At 47.9% G+C, this 19,479-nt stretch overlaps 1 protein-coding gene across 1 annotated transcript; it reads left to right on the top strand.

Annotated features, from left to right (window-relative positions):
• Positions 1-11,077: 11,077 nt before the first annotated feature.
• On the top strand, positions 11,078-18,579 carry trib2 (tribbles pseudokinase 2). The gene is made up of 3 exons (XM_068577585.1): positions 11,078-12,694; positions 14,202-14,494; positions 16,640-18,579. The coding sequence occupies exons 1-3, from the start codon at positions 12,425-12,427 to the stop codon at positions 17,112-17,114; spliced, it is 1,038 nt and encodes a 345-aa protein (XP_068433686.1). The 5' UTR covers positions 11,078-12,424; the 3' UTR covers positions 17,115-18,579.
• Positions 18,580-19,479: the final 900 nt, after the last annotated feature.

Here is a 19,479-nt window from a genome sequence, read left to right as displayed (position 1 = left end):
TACAGCCGGTTGCAGCGCTTCCTCTTTTTCAGCGAGCTTAACTACAGCAAATGTAGAACGCATCCTGGCTTTTATTCCAAAAGACACAGCAATTTACAGTCAAAGTTGCCGCGTGTACACACAGAGACATACGTGCTGTACTTACACTGTATTGTTTATACAGCTGCCTGCGGCGACGGCGGAAAATAAAATAAAAAAACAGCTTCCAAACCGTCGTCCACAAACCAATGAACGACGTCACGGTGACTGTGCCCACTTCTTACATGTCAGCCCCTTCTCGGTCTCCCAACAGATCTATATTTTAGCTATATGCTACCAATAAAAGGCTAAAATAAACCTGTGAAGGGAGCTTAGCAGTGAGCCTCTCCCAAGATAAATCAGACGCCATTTTTAAAAGAGCAAAATGCGGATAAACACAGCTTGTTTTTTGCTTTTTTTTTGTCATTGTCAAGTTTCAGGGATCAGATCTCTTTTACTACTGAGTAGTTTGTGTACCTTATCATGTGTCACACCTTATATTACTGAACCTCAGTGCAGGAACATGATGGAAGACGCTTCTGGATACTCAGTCATTGGTAATGGATCCACATAAAGCAAGGCGTTGAAGGATATTGCTGATATATAGTACTATAAATGTTGTTATGCATGTTCTCGCTCTGATTATTTGCTCCAAAAAGAAACAAATCATCGCTGTAGGAACATTTATCTGCACATCACGAATGAAAAATCTCTGGACGTGAGCGTCGAGAGCATCGGGGCCTCGCTCCACCTGCAGTATCTCAAACTCTAAATCAGCTGAAACCGGCATCTGAGATCACATTGTTGTTGCTTAATATTTGATATTTTCTCTCATTCCGATACCTTTTTGTTTTCCCGGCGCCTCCAAAGTGCGATGCTATCGCCGTCTGAGGGGAGATTGCTTTTCGGTTTTCGCTCCCTCATTTCTTTTGGCAGTTATTACATCTGAAGCCAGAGAGGTCACCTCAACATATTGCGCAGGTTTGTAGGAAAGCCATCTGTTAGATTTCATATGATGCGGCGGCGGCGGCCCCGCCGGCGCATCACGGAGCAATAAGACGCCGCATACGCGAAACTACATCCCCAAAGTAATTTTACACAGCCACGTCTCTTACAGGCATGTCGGACACAGAGTAGCAGCATCACGTGTCAGACAATGATACTAAAAAAGGTGCTTGTTTGTGTTTGGGGGCTTTATTTTTTCTGGCGCCGTGTGAGCAGCATCTCATTGCCCTAATCACCATTCACGCCATCGCTGATCATCGTAATCGTCCTCTGTTGCCGCAGCAGCGTAGCGTCGCCGCAGCCATTGTTCTCCTCGTGATCCTTATTAACCGTCTTCGTGATTGTAAATAATCCAAGGAGGGGTATTGTGCTCACGCTCTCATGCGATTACACGGGAGAGGAAGAGAAAAAAAAGGGTCTAAATCGGCTTAATAATTCTTTAAAATCACGAATAAATTGGCCTTTTCCAAAAATTCATTTCGGGGGGGAAACAGCGGATCTGTTAACGTCACGAGGTGTCGCTTTAGTCGGATGGAGGCGACGTCTTTCTCTGCTTTCCTGGAGTACACATGCAGCATCCCGTTGGGGAGAATCGTTGGCCAAACAAAAGGAATTTCAAGTGTTTTTTCCCCCCCACTGTATAATATACATCATTATATTACAATGGAGATATAAAAAAAGAAAAAGATATGCATCCTGCATATTTAGAGAATGTTTTTAATTATGTTACAACCGGGGCTCTCAATTGCAGGTAATTTCTCAGCAGGAAATGAGAATTTTCCAAGGCTGCAATAATTACATCATGCCAGTGTTATTTGCATCCGTGTGTGTCTGCATGTGTGTGTGTGTGTGCGCGCGTGCGTGCGTGTCGAGTGCGAGCATGTTTGTGCAAAAGCAGAGAGAGACGAAGAGTAATTAGATTGGAGAGAAAATGAAATCAAGTGAAAATGTAAAATGCATCTGTGTGAATCTCTGGGTAAACAACACGTACGCACAGCCCTGTGTGTGTCTGTGTGTGTGTGGCAAGACGGCCGTGTTTACTGTTAACGCAACGCACTGATGACCCGTGATGGGAACACGACATGGTGACCTTTAAAAACATCAAAAACAAAAGAGATCTGGTGGGAAAACCGGCAGGAAAAAAACCTTTCTCTTTTGTTCTTATTTGCTTATATATATATACACACACACACACACACACACACACACAAACACACACACAGACACACACACCTGTGAGGTCAGCGTTAAAGCACAGGCCGTCCGAGTCAGCAGGAACGGACAGCTCGAGCGCTACGCTGAGAAACTAGCAGCCGATCTGTTCTCATCCTCCACATTATCTCCTGATCTGTGCTCCACGTGCAGAGGTGTGCTGCTGACGCTGGAGGGGGGGATTGTGGGGGATTGTGGGGGATTGTGGGGGATTGTGGGGGTTGTCCTGATCTGATGATGAAGGAAAGAACCCATCAGAGATACCATCGCCCCGAGATGATATCTGCACGCGATGCTCAGCCCACCTACTGCACAGCCACCTCTGTCTCCTTACGATGCACCACATTAGAGGCTTATCTCAAAAATCGGACTTAAAAGAAGTCACGAGGGCCTCTCTGGCAGACGATATGAGCAAAAAAAAAAAGCTCACGGTCGCGGTTATCTGAGCCTCCATCAGACATGGCAGCCCCTGCTCATTATCCATCTCTGTGGAAGCCATCGCTTTTCAAGAATATGGTACGAGGAAGAGGAAAAGGAAAGGAGAGCATCAGTCACTTGATGGCCGACCAAACACACTGACCCCAGCGCTCAACGCCACAGGCATCGGTTTGTTGGACGCGCCAGCCTCTCGATATGCTAGAAACAGATCATCACTGTCACAGCTTATGTCGCTAATGTTGCTTACTGTGACAGTAATCGCAGGTCCAAACTCCCCCCACCCCACCGCTCTCTTTCTCCCTCCGTCCACCCTCCTTGTTTGTCTCCGTCAGGCTCGAGGCGAACGGGCCTTTTGAGACGATCGTCCTTCATCATGTTAACAGCCTCGCCGCGTCCACCAGCCTGTAAAATACACGGCGTATTAAAGAAAGCAGCGCGGGTGACGAGCTCTGGAAGCCGCCTCCGAACGCAGGCGTTCCCCTTTTTTCGCGACTCTCGTCATGTAACCATTTATATCTTCTTCTTCTTCTTCTTTTCTTCTTTTTTTCACACTAAATGATGCATGCTCTTATCTGATATCCGTTGCCCTCGATCGAGCGTGGCCTAGATTCTCATTTTGCAAACGACGACTTCCCCCCGTCCAGATTTCAACTGCAACAGAGAGAGGCTCGGGTTTATTTTATGATTTTGTTCTCTCTCTCTCTATCTCTCTCTATCTCTCTCTCTCTCTTTCTTTCTTCCTCTCTCTCTCTTTATCTTAAAGGCAATGTCAAGTATAAACAGGGAGACGGCCCTGTTTGTTTGAACTAATTGTCATGCAGCAGCGGTTATCCCCGCCGTCTGCAACACCCAGAGTATAATGAGTGATTGCATAGAAGAAAGTTTTCAAAGCAGTCTCATGTGTGTGTGTGTGTGTGTATCTGTGTGTGTGTGTGTGTGAGTTTCTGCACCTGCCAGTGTATAAATACATATATGGCTTGTCACATGAGACCCAGCGGCGCTGCAAACAGGAAGTGGAGCTAAAGTGGTGAAGTACAGTAGCGAGCGACGTCCTCGTCAACATCTGCTCCACCGCTGCATCCCCCCCACCTCTCTGCTGCTCCACACGCGCTCCACGTGTGCGTATAAACACATATATACTGCGTGTATGTACGATCCGTGCAGCAACAAGCATGACAATGAGCCCATCGAGATGTGTGTCGCATGAATGCCGTGTAATTAAGCGGTGATTCTCTTTAGATGAGGAAACATGGCGAGGAGCCAGCCACGAGCACGCCGTGATGGAGTCTCCGTGTCGACGGCGTGAAACGTGCACCTTCTTGGCACAAAATGGCTGGTGAAGCGAGCAGAGCATTAACCCCCCCCCCCTCCTCACGGAGATTAGAGCCCCACGGTCGCCTAATGTGTGTTTCATCGTCTGTGCAGTTGTGCGTTTTAGTGTGTGTTTGTGTTTTTTCGGCCCGTGTAATATATCCCCCTGAGGGGGGGGGGGGGGTGGAGGCAGGTTGCCATGGCAGTAGCTTTTTTAATGTTGCGTGAATCGCAGCGATGTGTGCGTCGGCGAGGCTGTGTGTGTGTGTGTGTGTGTGTGTGTTTTGCCCGTGCGGAGGGGAGGCCAGACGAGGACAGCGAGCTCTCGTCATTTCACAGCTTATTACGCTGCCGATCCCTGGAAATAAGGAACGGTTTTGAAGTGACCCGTCCACGCCGGGAACATCCTCCTCTCAGAAAAGGTTGTACAGCATATTTGTGTACAGTAAAAGCACAAAAATGCACATTTGTACAAGTACAAAGTGGTCTAAAGGGCGCTCGGCTCGTGGTGATCGAGGGACTGATAGTTCCTCCACGAAAGATCCTCACAACGACGTCTTTGTGTCGTCTCGAGGAACCGGCTCATGAACACTGGAAGGAGACGGTGAGCTTTTCAAATGTATTTTAGCTGCCGTTATCGTCCCGATACATCGGAGAGAAGGCGGACGTCTCTCCGGATGACATCGCCCGAAACAATCTAGATTCATAAATGGTACGATACGTATTTCTTTAAATTTGGGGTGTACTGTCCCTTTAAGGGTTTCTCTTTAGCCTGGAGGCTGAATAAACATTTTCATATGAGCGTCACATGTCTGGATTCATCTTCATCTCTTCAGGAACAGACACTGGAGTTCATACATCTTCTTTAGTGCTACCAGCGCTACAGTACACGTAACTTTAAAGTTGACCTTTTCATAAATATCACAGATTTTTCAGCTCTCGCGTTGGGGTTTTATGACATTTTAATGTCCGGGTAGTTGTCTCCATGTGTTACTATCTCCTCCCCCTACGCGGACAGAACGACAGGAACTCCTAAGAAGATAACTCATCATCTTTTAGCATCAGAGGAGACTTCTTAGAATTGGACTTTGTTTTTAAAACAGGGAACCACGCTTTTAGCTTCTGTCGTATCCAGTGTCTTCTTCGTGTCCTTCTGCTTTGAACTCTTTCATCACACTTTCACAAACCCAAAAACCAGGAACTTCAGCCTGCTTTTTTCTCGCTCATCTGATAATGTCTTCGCACGTTCATATCTGGAATTTTGGTTGACTTTCCCCCCATTGCAGAGCATTTTCATAGAAGGTGTTAAGAGACTCACGTACCTGTTTTTCACACCGTTGGATAATCGAGTTTGCAGGATCATCGTCGTCTGTATTTATTTTGCTCCTGAAGTTCCACCAGACAGGACCAGATGAACCTGCTACTGGAGCCCAAGGCCCCAATTAGCTTCTCTCAATATGTGCATTGTGTAAGTATTAGTTTGGAAATACGTGTAAGCAAAGATCAATATCATCTCCTTCCTTAAATAACGGCCCAAGTCTTTTTTTTTTTATCAGGTCTTTCACAAAATGTAAGAAGGGTGCACGAGCTGCCTCGAGACACACGGCTCAACAGGAGCACTGAAATACCGTCAAAACCGGCAGGTGATTGGAAACAATTAGCAGACAATCCGACTGTCACGTGGGCAGGAAGTGCAGGGGACAGAGGACACGAGATGTAAGGACTTTCAACATGAAACAGGAGCACAAAACACCACACCATGACGCAGAAACGCCTGCAAACATGCTAACTGAATTGCTAGCTTGAATGCTGGCTTCAAAACGCCATCTTGAAAAGCTTGTAACATTGCCTAAGTCACATTATCTTTTGGCCGGTGTCACGAGGAGATAATTCAGGCAAGAAAAATGACTCAGGCCATTATTTTAGGACGGTGACGATGTGTTTCATGTAAGCAAAAAAAACGGCTCAATCTAGATTAGTAACCACTTTCATTTTCTGTGCGACGGCGCCTCGATGTAACAGAGCAGGTGTTGCCCTTGTCCTTTCGGTTCGTAATGCGCTTTGGCGGTGCCAGACAAATCCACCAAATGACCACGAACTCCTCGCCCGCACAGTGAAACTGAAGCCTCTTTCCTGGGGGCCGGCAACCGCCCCGCTGTGGCCCGCTGTTAATCCGGCCTTGCTCAAGAGGAGCGGCGCGATAAGCCCCCGGGCATTCGGGGCTCTCTCTCTCTCTTTGGGCCTGCAACATCTGTTTCTTACCGCGTGTTGTGTTGCCTCTTAATGAAAAAGCAATTAACCTGCAGAAACACACAAATGCGAAGAAGAATCAACCGATGGCGACGACCAGAGAGCCGCCAGGATTATCAGACAATCCCAAAACGTGTTTATTTCCCCCGATACCGTGTGCACTGAGTGTAACGTTCCTGCAGTGTGACGCCCTGCAGGATCGTGAGGAGGTTGCGACTGACTCACCCGGCAGCAAACGCAGTATAACGTCGGCGTCGCTCGCCTCGCCCCGTCTCCTCAAACGTCTTAGTGTTTGGGAATTTTTTAATACATCCGCCTGGTTTTCCCAGTGACGCCTTTGGCAGTTTCCACGCAAGCCATGAAATATTTTTCCTCCGCACGGAAGACAATATCAGCTGTCAGACGGAGCAGAGAGAGGGAAAAAAATCAAGACACCACTGATGTCGTATTTGTTGGGATTTTACGCTTTCTCTCTCTCTTTTTTTTTTTTTCCACTTCCTATTTTCCTGGCAGGTTTGACAAGTCATGCTTGACGCCTTCATGCGTGTGTCACTTTAGAATATACGTGCTACATATTGCAACAATGTCGCAATGTCTTTCAAAACAGCCAGCGATTTAGCCCGAAGACATCCACGCTCACATTAACGCCATCTAAACCTATAAACCGACACGTAAAATGAGAGATAGACAAGCCGGGTGAAACGCTTTTTTTTCTTCTTCTTCTTCTTCTTCTTTCGTCTCCTCGCTCTGCAAGCCGATGCCATTTGGAAGGCTTAAGCCGCTGAAGCTGTGTGATTTCACTTCTGCGGCTCTAATGTATGACTATTATTAACCTTCTCCACTTATGAGTGAGTGAGTCACCCTGTCCAGTGACAGAGCCACCGCCACAAGTCCTCACTCAGCTGTCTGACTTCACGAGAGAGAGAGAGAGAGAGAGAGAGAGAGAGAGAGAGATCCAAGCCAGTGACGCCAATCCTTTCCTCCCCTCTCTCCCTCCTCCAGTCCCTCGGGCCGAGATCCTTCCTCCCCGCCGTGTGAGGAGGTCTCGTCTGCGTGAGCTGCCACTCACATGCCGGCTCGCGCTTCCCTGTCTCAACCCCCTCAAGACAGAAAAGGAGAAAACCTCTTCAGGCCCCGACGTCCCGCGTTCATCAGCAGGGAGCTTTTCCTTTGTGTTTTTTTCGTGGCCGCTCATAAACCGTTGGTCAGAAGCCGGGAAGGTCGAGTGAAGGTCAACGGAGGAGCCGGTGTTTATTTGATCCGCTGATTTGTCTCCTTGGGTTTTCTTAACGACGCCGACTGGTCCACTTTGCACGCGATGATGTGTTCATTAATTTGCTTTTATGCATTTTCCTGTAGCGCCGTAAGTGGACAAAACGCATGGAAAGCGTGCGCGACAATCCTCACGCGCCCATTTTAAGGCCCAGCATGCCCATTCAGACAATCTTTTGGCATAAAATACATAATTTTTTAACCGAATGACAGTTTTTTTTGACTGAAACTCCTTCCTAACAGGACAAGTCTTTGTTTAACTGTGATTTTTGTTGCAAATTCTGATTCTTTAGGTCCTAATCTTTCCATAAAGGTGTCTTATTGACGCTTCAGGAGGCATTTTTGGGGGAATCTGGCTCATATCATGCTGGATGTTCATAGTTACCATCAAAATATGTTTTGAAAGTGATGTTTTTGCAGATATACATCTTTTTCCCAAGACTTGTTTTGAGTCACAAGTTAACATGTCGCTATGTCGTGCACAGCACTATGAACCTTCTAAGAAATAGAAACTACCACTGTGTATTTTTCCAATCACCAATTTCCTCTTTTTTTTTAGATCCGATCACAATTTGAAGGTTGAAAAAATTGCGCTGCTTCTTTTGTTGTTTGTCATGTCATCGGGGGGGGAACATTATCCTCCCCGCTCCCTCCTCTCTCTCTTTTCCACTCTCTCTCCGTCCTCGAATCGGCTCCCTCTCTCGGGTTAAAGACAGGCCTCGGGTTCCCAAAGCGCCTCGGGTGGGCAGAATGTGGCACATGTACCCATCCCTAAAATAACTTCTTCTTTTTCTTTTTTTTTTTCCTCACTTGAAAATGAGTGGTATCGCAGCTGCTTCGCCCCGCACCGAACGCGCTGTGGTACTTTTGGGACTTGTGAGCATGAGTCTCAACAGTAAATATAGAAATAAAGGATCGGCGAGAGCAGGACGCCTCTGATCGGCGGCTTCGGTTATGACTGCGAGTGTTTGTCTTGTGCAGCGTCTCCGCCTCACCGGGTTTGACTCGGTGCCCTTTAACTCCCACACATATCTGTACAATCACACATTAAACCTCTTGTTCCTCTGCAGCCGACATTCACCGCCTGACACAAAGTATTTCCCCTGTTTCCTAAGACAACGTCGGGGGACAGACACCACTTTTCATCCCTCTTTCCTCCACCTCCTCCTCTTCCTCCTTCCTCCTCCCTCGCCATCGTCTCCTCTCACTCTCACTGAATGATCTCATCCCTCCCCGTGCCTCTGCATCCATCTTCTCAGCTATATATATATATTTATATATATGTGATCGAGTTTCTCAGTGGGAGTCGCCCGCGGGTGGGGGGGGGGGGACGCGACGCCGCCGGTTTCTGGCCCGGTGTCAACGGAAAAAGCCGGCTATGGGCTGCGTTGCTATGTGACAGTGTGAAATTGCCTATTTTCCTGAGCGTACAATGCGAGGAAAATAACTCCTCGTTTGAGTGGGTTTCGTGCCGCATTCTGACGACTTTCATTTTGATTGTGACCGCCGTTGGAAGAAAGAAAAACACACACACACATTCCTCTGGTGGATTGAAACCCTGAGGCCTTCCTGTACCTTCACCATCACAGGGGGAGGGAGAGGAAGAAGAGGAGGGGGGGGGCTGACCTTAGATCGTTTTCTACAGGCCAACGCAGCCTATTAGGAAGTTGGTGAGTAACACGGCTCCGGGGTTTCTGAGACGCTCACCCGTCCTCATTGACCTCTGTAGTCTTCCCGGACACATCTTGTTTTTCGTGGTACACACACACACACACACACACTAACAGACACACACACACGGAGTCAGACGCTCTCGCTGGAAGGCACTGCTGGGGCAGCCTGCCGCTGTACTCCTCGGCATGTAGGCGTGTCTGGAGAGCTGATGAGCCTCGATGGATTTTCTCGAGTGCTGCTCTCCACCGCGAATGAGTCACACAGTGTATCAGGGAATGGGGGCAAAAGAAAATCTTTGGGGATTATTATTCTGATTCATGCACAGCTGTGGTTTAGGCTTAACAGAATCCCTATCTGGGGTTAGAGCGATGGGCAAACGCAGAGATGAACTACGGCAGCGCGTGCACACAGATATCCACATACATGTCACTGTGTTTATGGTGTAGAAGGCCATGCTTTCCAGCGTCCAGCTGCATGTTGTTATTGCTCTCAACAGTATGAGACAAAAGCCAAGCTGCGGTGAGGAAACGTTCCGGCGTTGAACAGAGAATAAAGTGGGCGGCTCGCGGCAGATTATATCACAGGACCCAGAAAACATACATGCACAGAAGCAACAAAAAAAAGAAAGAAAGCAAGCTTGTGGGTGCAGCCACATTCTGAAACTGTGAAGCTCTACCGAGAGGCCTCCTGTGTGAGAAAAAAATGCACTTCCACATAGCGGGGGTTTTCAAATTTAGAATAGTGCATGTTTGTGTACGCGTGTGTGTGTGTGTGTGTATTGCTACTTACTGCCTGCGAGGACAGGGAGAGGGGATGAAGGTTAAATTGAACACTTCCGTCAGTGTCTCGCGTCCAGCTGCAGAGCATTCCTCTCGCCGCCCCGGATTCCTACGTGGAATTGCACAATCCCGCTGTCAGTAATCTAGGAAGAACAATGAATAATGAAGCTCTTTTTCCACCCGTCGACTTTGTGACGGGGGATACGTTGGGGGGCACGAGCCTGCGAGACAGAAATCTGTCACAAGAGATGTCTCAAAAAGCACACGGCCGTGCGCCAACATAGACATTTTTATTTAATGCACCCGGCAAAGAATACATAATGCAATTCCATATATATACGCATTTATCTGCCCCCCCCCCTCTCCAAGGACGAAGATTTTCACCACTGATTAAAGTCACGCTCCCCCTCTTCTCGCCATCATGTGTTTCATTCTCCCATTGCGTTTCATACATTTATAATACATTCATTATATCCTGTCACAAAGCCTGCTTGTGTTGTTGTTGTTGTTGTTGTTGTGTTACATTACAGATGAGGACGCTCCCTGTGCATATCATGAGTCACAGCAGCAGCACGTTTTATAACATTACGTGCTGCATAATTTTCATATTTAAATGAACAACGCCGCAAAACAATGGCTGCGTCGTGCACCTGTTTTCCATTTAGACGACACCAAACGCACGTCTGCTGCCCATGCGATGGCGATGGCGATGGCGATGGCGTACATCCGTGTGCCACTGTGAGAGAGAGAGAAAGGGATCTCCCTTTGCTTTTCCCTTGAATGACATTTCAGGAGGAAACACATTTGTAACACAGCACGTACAGTAGCTATACTCTCACTCCCCCTTCCCTTCCCTCCCCTCCCTCCCATCCAATTTACCAGCGTGCGATGCATTTAGATTCCTGGAGGGGGGGCTGCAGGAGGAGGGAGGGAGGGGGGGGGGTAGCCACACACTACATGGCTCTCACATGACTGCTGCTGCATATTATAACTCAGGTCGGAAAAGGCCAATGGGGCTTCGATGTAGGAGTGACGTCAAGGGGGCGGGGTTGGTCGTGCGCTCCCTGTGTGTGTGTGCGTGTGTGTGTGTGTGTGCAGCAAAGAAAGCCCACCCGCTTCCTCCAGCGTCGGCTTCTCTTCTCTCTCTCTCCCCCGCTCTGTGCAGGCGCAGTGTGTGACAGTGTGTGTGTGCAGCTCGGCTGGCCTCCCCTCTCTCCGCACGCACTTTGAATGGACTAAAGATTTCCCAGCCACGTAAGGAAAGCACAGCGGGAGCGAGCGCGCGCGAGAGAGAGAGAGAAAAGGAGAGAGAGAGAGAGGATGTCCTGCTGAATCAAGGGAGAGGCCTGGGGAAAGTCGGCCGGCCGGTCCCTATCCTTTTCCTCCACAGCAGCGCAACACAAGAGGCTACTTTGTATCTTTCTCGCTTTGGAGTTGACCGAGAGGACGTTCGACTCCCCTCGCGCACAAAGAAGCCGCCGCAGCGTTCTGTGTGTTTTTTCTTTTTTTTCCTTTGGAGGGTCTTTTCTTCTTCTTCTCCTCCAAACAACCGGATGTGGTTTTTCTCCCGTCTGTGGTCGATGACAATCGCCGTGCATGGATATATATGATCCCGGGGAAAACACAAGGCCGTGCACTGACCTGGTACTAGTTAGCCAAGGGAGCTAACTAAGATAGCTCTGCACCTGCTAGCCATCATTTTTGTCTTGTCAGATTTCGGCTAAATTAAGCAGCTATATTTAGCGTGCAAAACTTGCTACACACATATATATAAATATATATTTTGCTCGTGCAATTATTGTGTGTCTGTGCCTGCCAGCTGTACATTGTTTCCGTTTTATGAAACGTGCCATATATATATACATATATATACATATATACCATTTAAAACCGGTGAAGATAAGCTAGCACACAAGCTGCGGGTTGACTTAGCGCCGCTTTTCATTCATTCATTGTAAAAGAAAAAAGAAGCTGACTTTTGGTCGCCTTTGTTCCGGTCTCGTGCCTCCTTCCTCGCGCTGCTAACGTTCATGAAATTGCAGCAGCTTTGTACAAACGTTGTTTTTCTTCTTCGGGCGACTTGCAGCGGGGGGCTGCAACCCTGCCATTTTTAAAACGCCCGGTCGTGTCTCTTGAATGGAAAACAAAGGGGGAGAAAAAAAGATTTTTCAGAGTTTTTTCCTGCATAAAAACCAACGAGCCGGCTTTGCCTGTTGACAGTCTGACACATTCCCCTGCAGCCAGGAGCATTTACTTGTTTTTTTCTTTGTATAACATCACTTCATTCAAGATTTACTAACAACGCGGACGATTGCACAGAGTTTATAAGAAAAAAAGTGGTGCCTTAATCGAGGAGGAGAAGATCAAAGAAGAGGAAGCCTACTCCCCTCACCTTCCTTCCTTCCTTCCTTCCTCTCCCCCCCACCCCATCCCAGATTTTGTGGAAGTTATCGCACTTATTCCTCATGAACATACAGAGGTCAAATCCAATTAACATTTCACGTTATGGGAGATCGCGGCACAAATCGCACGACTTCGAAGAATTGTCTTGCTTGAGGACTACAGAGTCGCACCAGAGCTTCAGCCCCAACCTCGGCTCCCCGAGCCCGCCGGAGACCCCGGACTCCTCGCACTGTATCTCCCGCATCGGGGACTACCTTTTGTTGGAGCCGCTGGAGGGAGACCACGTTTTCAGAGCCGCCCACCTGCACAGCGGGGAAGAGCTCGTATGTAAGGTGAGTCGGCAACAAACACGGTGGATGAATGCAGCGTACCCTTTTTTTAATTTTATTTTTATGCTCCCAGAATAGTTTCCCCTTCCCTTTTTTTTCGTTTTCTAGGTTTTGCATGGCGAAAAAAACCATTATCAGGATAAAATCCCCCTTTTTGCATTCATTACATGCACTATAATGGCTTTATTTCAACACACATTGCCTTCAAAATAGCTGAACATACATACAGATATACATATTTAGTTGGTGTCTATTGCAGCGAGTCCACAACCCTTATTTATAAATAATTGCTTGGATTGTAAATAGAGAGCAGGCAGAGCAGCCTAATGGAAAAAGTGAATGGGTCGAGCTGCGTGGTTTGGATTGCATGATGTAACGTTGACAAAGGAGTGAGTAACCACACACACACACACACACACTCCTCCCCGTGCTATTCTCGCATACCCGTGGCTTCTCTCTCTTTCCTAGTGCAACGCTGTGTTATTCCACCCTTTGCTGCTGTTTTACATTTGGCACCATAAGCACAGTCCCGTTGCACGACAATTGTAATATTTTGAGGACAGGTATGCAGAGAGAAAAGCACACTGGAGGAAGAGGAGGGCCGAGGGAACTCTACAAGCTCAGCCAGCTGCTGTCATTGACCCCTCTCCGACTGTTAAAAATAAACCACTTTTACCTCGAGCCGGAGGGACGACCTAATGGCCTTTCCTTCGCCGCATTCATAGCCCTTTATTGACTTTGGTATATCTCTGGTTATGAAGGCCGTTGGGTCCCTCAGGTGCGTTCCAGCTTAAGTGGCTTGATGAATCGAGAGACAGTTACACGCACCGTTGGACTCACAAGGCCCGACATATCCAATAACCCTCATACCTTTTTGTTTTCTTGACTCTCACGAGATGACGTTTCATCACGGCAATAATTATTTATTGGCCTTCGGCCCCTGCCTGTGAGCTAACTGCCTTTTTGACCTCGACTTGTGTTGTTTTTTTGTGTGTGTGCCGCTGTTCAATGCAGCGGTGATCAATCCCTCCCCAAACTCGCAGGATTGATCAGCTTCGCTCGGTCACAGCTTCAGATCTGGAGAAGCTATCGGGGTGTATTTGTATTGACTGCGAGCAGGAGAGGAGTCCTCTCACCTGAGCTGGTTGTGCTGAAAGTCAATGAGGGGAGGAAGAGGAGGAGGAGGAGGGCAGGGAGTTACTATGGAAACAAAAGAGACACTGCAAACCCTGGCTGCGGTACAATACCATTCAGTAACACAATGCTTTCACTTTGCCTCTGTGCAACCTGACTCCCTCTGCCAAAAGAGTAAACACAAGTTCAGTGTCACTAGAAGCAGTAAATTGCACACAAAAATGTGGCCAATTTTGTCTCCAACGTGGGAAAAGAAGGGTTTGTCACGAACACCATGACCCTTAAAACAACCAGTCCCACACGTTAAGCCACCGTAGATGCATAACTACTGTAAATGTCTGTAAATATAAACGCTTTCCTTGTCTTATGCTTGCAGGTTTTTGACATCGGCCGATACCAGGAGTCGCTGGCGGCCTACTTCGCCCTGGGCCAGCACCAGCACATCAACCAAATCCTGGAGATCTTGCTCGGGGAGACGAGAGCCTACGTGTTCTTCGAGAGGAGCTATGGCGACATGCACTCCTTCGTCCGCACCTGCAAGAAGCTGCGGGAGGACGAGGCCGCCCGGCTCTTCTATCAGATAGCCTCGGCCGTGGCGCACTGCCACGACAACGGACTGGTCCTCCGCGACCTCAAGCTGAGGAAGTTCGTCTTCAAGAACGAGGACAGGTGAGTTCACCGCCCGAGAGCCCCGCCGCGAGTCTCACCGTCCTCCTCCTCCTCCTCCTCTTCCTCCTCTGGTTTCATCCGAGCAACGTGGTCCGGTGATGCAACTCGCACAATGTGATCTTGTCGTCCGTATCTGTGTTGTGCGTCTCGGCTTACGCGGAGGGTTGTGTAAACTGAGACGCTACGAGACCGGCACGCCTCACCCAGATGTTACGCAGGGGAAACATAAGCCACGTCGCGTCGCTCCGAGCTATTTCTGTCGGTTTTAGTAGTGGATGTGACCGACGTATCGGGTTCATGTAACGCCTGGAATCGCACCTTTTTGGTGCAGATATCCCAAAAGCGACGGCAAAGTTAGTGGAGCTTTAATTTTGCATGACGGACTTTCAATTAGGGGCGAGCTTTTGCCACTGCTGCACTCCTGTTGCCATCATCAGGGAAAAATCAACACCCTCTACTGACCCCTGGTGGCGGCATTTCACAACTACATCTAGGTATCTGTTGCCACAGCAACCTAAATCCCCCCCCCCCACTCCCCTTTTTTATTTTACTATTATATTAATGAAGATATTTAAAATTGAAATCTTAATAGCCGTTGAGTCAGAGCCTTAACATTTCATTACGCTTTTTACAATCATTTCTAATGCGAAAGCTCGACAGGGGGAACTTTTTCTTTTTTTTTTTTACAAGCAGTTCTGATCCGACAGCAGAGGCCCCGGCGTCCCCGTCTGTGTCCTCCAGTGACGTCGCACTTTTGGCATCAGCCGTGGAAAAGAGAAGTTGAGCCGCCTCACGTATTCGGGTCCAATGACCTCGACTGTCACAGCTGGCTGCTCATGAGCCGAGATGCCTGCAACCCCCCGCCCCCCCTCCTTCCATTAAATGATTGATGTCGAGTGAGGGTTTTTTTTTGTGGTAGTGCAGTATTGGGTCACATTTACGATGTGGCCCGTCAAGAATCCTCTTACGCCGCCTCAGTCCCTTCTGGCTCGAGTGGACTTGTTATGGAGACGCAGACGTGCTCTGGCTTGAACCCACATGTGTGGCTAAAGGCTAGCGCGAAGGCAAAATGCGCTAAAGGGGAAGGGAACAAGACCAGACATAAAAATGATACCTGAGGCGGTGCGTCTTCGCAGCTCCCTGGCGTGATTTTGGGGGTCAAAGGTTGGGCCTCTGGCGCGGGATTCCACAGGGCTATGTAAACGGGCCCCTCTAGATCTGCAGCCCCGACACCAAGCGCATGAGACAGCGACGGACCAGCATGCATTGCATCCCGTGTAGCTTTTTTCTCCCCCTTTCTTAACTGTAATTGCAGGTTAGCAAATAACCGCGGAGTGAGCTAATTCAAAAGGTGTTTGCACGCGTAACAGATGGCAACAAAACAAAAAGAAAACACATTCTTGAGTACGTCTAAGCCCCCTTTGTTTCATTTTTTTCCCCCACCCGGTAGATCCCATCGCACACGCCCCGGCTCTGTGTCTGCTTGCACCACGTCTTCGCGGACCTCACACGCAGACGCCAGCGTTTGCGCGGCGCCCCACAAAGTGTCTCTTAGCACGTGCACGTGGAACATTTACTTGCCCGAGCCGCTCTCCGGATTCTTCAGTGACATCGCGTCTGAACAAACCAGCCGTTATTATCGGCACTCGAGGGTATCGTCGCTGCTGTTGTGGGGTTTCAGAGAAGAATGCAAATGGATGCTATTTTGAAGGGGGGGGGGGGGGGGGCAGCAGGAGGAAAAACACTGACGGGTTCTTGATTCTCTGAGAGCAGTTCAATGCGTGCAACTTAAGGCGATCAGTCACCCATAATTGTGTTTCTTTTGAATTGCGGCGGCCTTTTTTTGGAAAGGCTGTTCGTACGTCAATGCTTTTTTTTTGACCGGGCTTTTATCTTTTAAGTGAAAGGAAATGTCAACGTTAAGCCTCGAGCATTATGTGCTCTATTTCCTCTGATACCCAAAAGCGATGGATCCAAAACACTTAAGATTCCCACTCGAGCAAATTACCCCACTTTGAGAGGCCTTTTTGTGTTTCTTCTTTGTCATCCCGCGATCCCAATTATCACTGCACGGCGTTCACGTTAACGGATTATCCTACGTGTCCGTTGACCTCATCGCGTGTCTCTTTTCTTTTGCGCCTCCAGGAGCCTCGTGAAGCTGGAGAGCCTCGAGGACACGTACATCCTGGACGGTCACGACGACTCGCTGTCCGACAAACACGGCTGCCCGGCCTACGTCAGCCCCGAGATCCTCAACGCCAACGGCAGCTACTCGGGGAAGGCGGCCGACGTGTGGAGCCTGGGCGTCATGCTGTACACCATCCTGGTGGGGCGCTACCCGTTCCACGACGTGGAGCCGGGCTCCCTGTTCAGCAAAATCCGCCGGGGCCACTTCAACGTCCCCGAGACGCTCACGCCCAAGGCCAAGTGCCTGATCCGCTCCGTCCTCCGCCGGGAGCCCGCCGAGCGCCTCACCTCCCGGGAGATCCTGGAGCACCCGTGGTTCGCCTCCTCCGGGGCGCTAGGGGGCGCCGTGGCGCACGGCAGGGGCGAGCGCGAGCAGGAGCAGACGGTGCCTGAGGTGAACATGGAGGAGGAGCTGGAGCAGTTCTTTAGCTGAGCAAAAACACACACACACAAAAAAAACACACACACACACCAACACAAGCACAACAAAAAACGGACGACTCCGCCAACGGTCGGCTCGCAGCAGAGCCCCCGAGAAAAAAAAACAGTAGTTTAGAGATTACTAGGTGAACATTTGTCTCATAATAAAAAGGTGTTTCCATCCTGTTTTCCTTTTTTTTCCATCATTTCATGGAAAACCTTGAGCCCGGCATGACAAATGGCATCTAGACGTCACCTGGCGGCGCTCGCGGACGCCGCCGCCGCCGCCAGACATGCAAGTTGCAAACAATGTAGCAAATGTTCTTTTTTTTGGGGAGGGGGAGGGGTTGGGGGCGGGATCTGTTTGGTTTAATGTGTTGTGCATAAAAGTAGACACATTCACCATTTTTTTTTGACACTATGGAAAGCATGAAGGGACAAAAAGGACACGGGAAACCAAGGAGAACAATGTAAAACGAACAGTGCAACACCACACCTTTTTTTTTTTTTCCTCACAGATTTTTGTTTATTTAATATTTCTTTTGTTATAACTTTTATTCACATCCACCAAGATCTATTGTTAACACAACAAGGTGATCATCCACGACCTTCTGGGTAATAAATGGAGCAGCTTAAGCTTTTTTTTCCTTCATCATCAACATGTTTTGTCGTCTTTTGTTTCGTTTGAATATCATTCTGTCGTCTGTATGTTTCGGCCTCTGAAGCCACACGTCATTCATTCATTCATTCATTCATTCATTCATTCATTCACCACACGGATGTTTCTCAGCAACATGGCTTGTGTTTGGTTGTTTTTAAGCTATTCCACAGTGTTGCTCCTGCTGCTTTAACATCACTCCCGAAAACCTCAACCGTGAACAAGCGTTTCTTTTGGCGTCATGCACTTAATGTGTTGGTTGAAATGGACAATTCCACCTACCGAGAAAAAAATAATTAGCTTCCTCTTATTTAAATTAATTCAGTTGTAGGAACGAGAACGTAACATTTATTTAAATTGTATCAGCTATATATATATATATATATTATATAAATAAATATTAAATATATATATTTAAAACTACATTGCAGGGTTTTTCTTTATGCAGAGATCCCTTCTTCACGTACGATGTAGGCAATATCCTGACACAGGACGGACGCGGAGAGGAAAAAGTCCGTCTGAAGGTTTTTTTTTGGAATACACTTCTTCTTCTTCTATAAGCCAGTATTCCCCCCCGACACCCGGTCTCCCTCACTTCTTCTGTCTCCAACACTTGATACGAGATATTGGGTGGTAGTATCGCCGCGCCGCGTTCTCCAGGACCCCCGTGTTAGTTTTCTACTGCCTGCGTAGGTTCAGTGAAGCGGTCGTGCTCGGAGTGGGTACCAGTGGACATGTTCTGTCGTATCTCAATGTTACTTGAATTTGTGTTTTTTGATCTAGTCATTGGCATGTGCCCCATGAATGCTATAGCCTGCCTAGCAGGCGGGGGGGAAGGGTGGGGGAGGGGGAGGAGGGTGCTTGTTTTTTAAGGAAAGTTTAAAAAAAACAAAAAGAAACATGACATTTCTCAATTTGCTACTTGCTTTTCAATAAATAAAACAAACTTGCTTTTTTTTTGTTGTTTTTGTAGACTGAGCTACGTTTTTATTTAAGTTGGTGCTGATTCGGTGCTATTGTTTAGTCCTCTTGGTTTTTTGGGAGGGGGGGTTTTGGGGGGGTGGTGCATGGTGGGATATCTGCCTCAGATGTTCTGATTGTATCGTAAACAGATTCTGGTGTTTTGTCCAAAATTTATTCAGTAAATAAATTGTGAACTGCTGTTTTTTTTTGTTGTTGGCTTTTTTGTTTTTCTTTTCAATTAAAAAGCAAACAACTAGGTCCGCCCCCCCAAAACAAAAAGACAACTGCAGTGAATATTCATCGGGTTATGGGAAGGAAAATCCATGAACATGAAATCCAAAAACATCTCAATGACATCTGAGGAGGAGAGACAGCTGTCTGAGTCTGAGTGAGTCCACCTCAGGGGGGTTTGACATCACATATATATATATATATATATATATATATATATATATATATATATATATATATATATATATATATATATATATATATTGCACTCCCGGCCTTGATTCCCTGACGAGAGCACTTTCCAGTTCATCACCAGATTGCAATCACCGAGAACATGAACGAGGAGGCTTCTCTTCTTCCAAGTGATTGCACACATGAGGCACAAGGAACCAAAAAGAAAAAAAAAGCTCTTCGGTCCAACAGTTTTCCTGGTGGCATTCTGGGAAAAAACCAACAACCCTCCACTCTTACGTGCAGTCTTTCATTTCTCTGTTCGGTACACAGCAACATCCTCCGCTGACCTCAT

This window comes from Clinocottus analis, unplaced genomic scaffold, assembly GCF_023055335.1.
Source record: "Clinocottus analis isolate CAN_PGR_092001 unplaced genomic scaffold, fCliAna1.0.p SCAF_15, whole genome shotgun sequence".
Classification (NCBI taxonomy): domain Eukaryota; kingdom Metazoa; phylum Chordata; class Actinopteri; order Perciformes; family Cottidae; genus Clinocottus; species Clinocottus analis.
This window is presented reverse-complemented; position numbering and strand designations above follow the sequence as displayed.

What these genes read in the sequence shown, in the direction of transcription:
- trib2 (XM_068577585.1), top strand. Translation starts at nt 12,425, where the DNA reads ATGAACATACAGAGGTCAAATCCAATTAACATTTCACGTTATGGGAGA. An exon ending in GGGAAGAGCTCGTATGTAAG is followed by an intron (nt 12,695 to 14,201) that starts GTGAGTCGGCAA and finishes TTATGCTTGCAG; the next exon opens with GTTTTTGACATCGGCCGATA. An exon ending in GTCTTCAAGAACGAGGACAG is followed by an intron (nt 14,495 to 16,639) that starts GTGAGTTCACCG and finishes TTGCGCCTCCAG; the next exon opens with GAGCCTCGTGAAGCTGGAGA.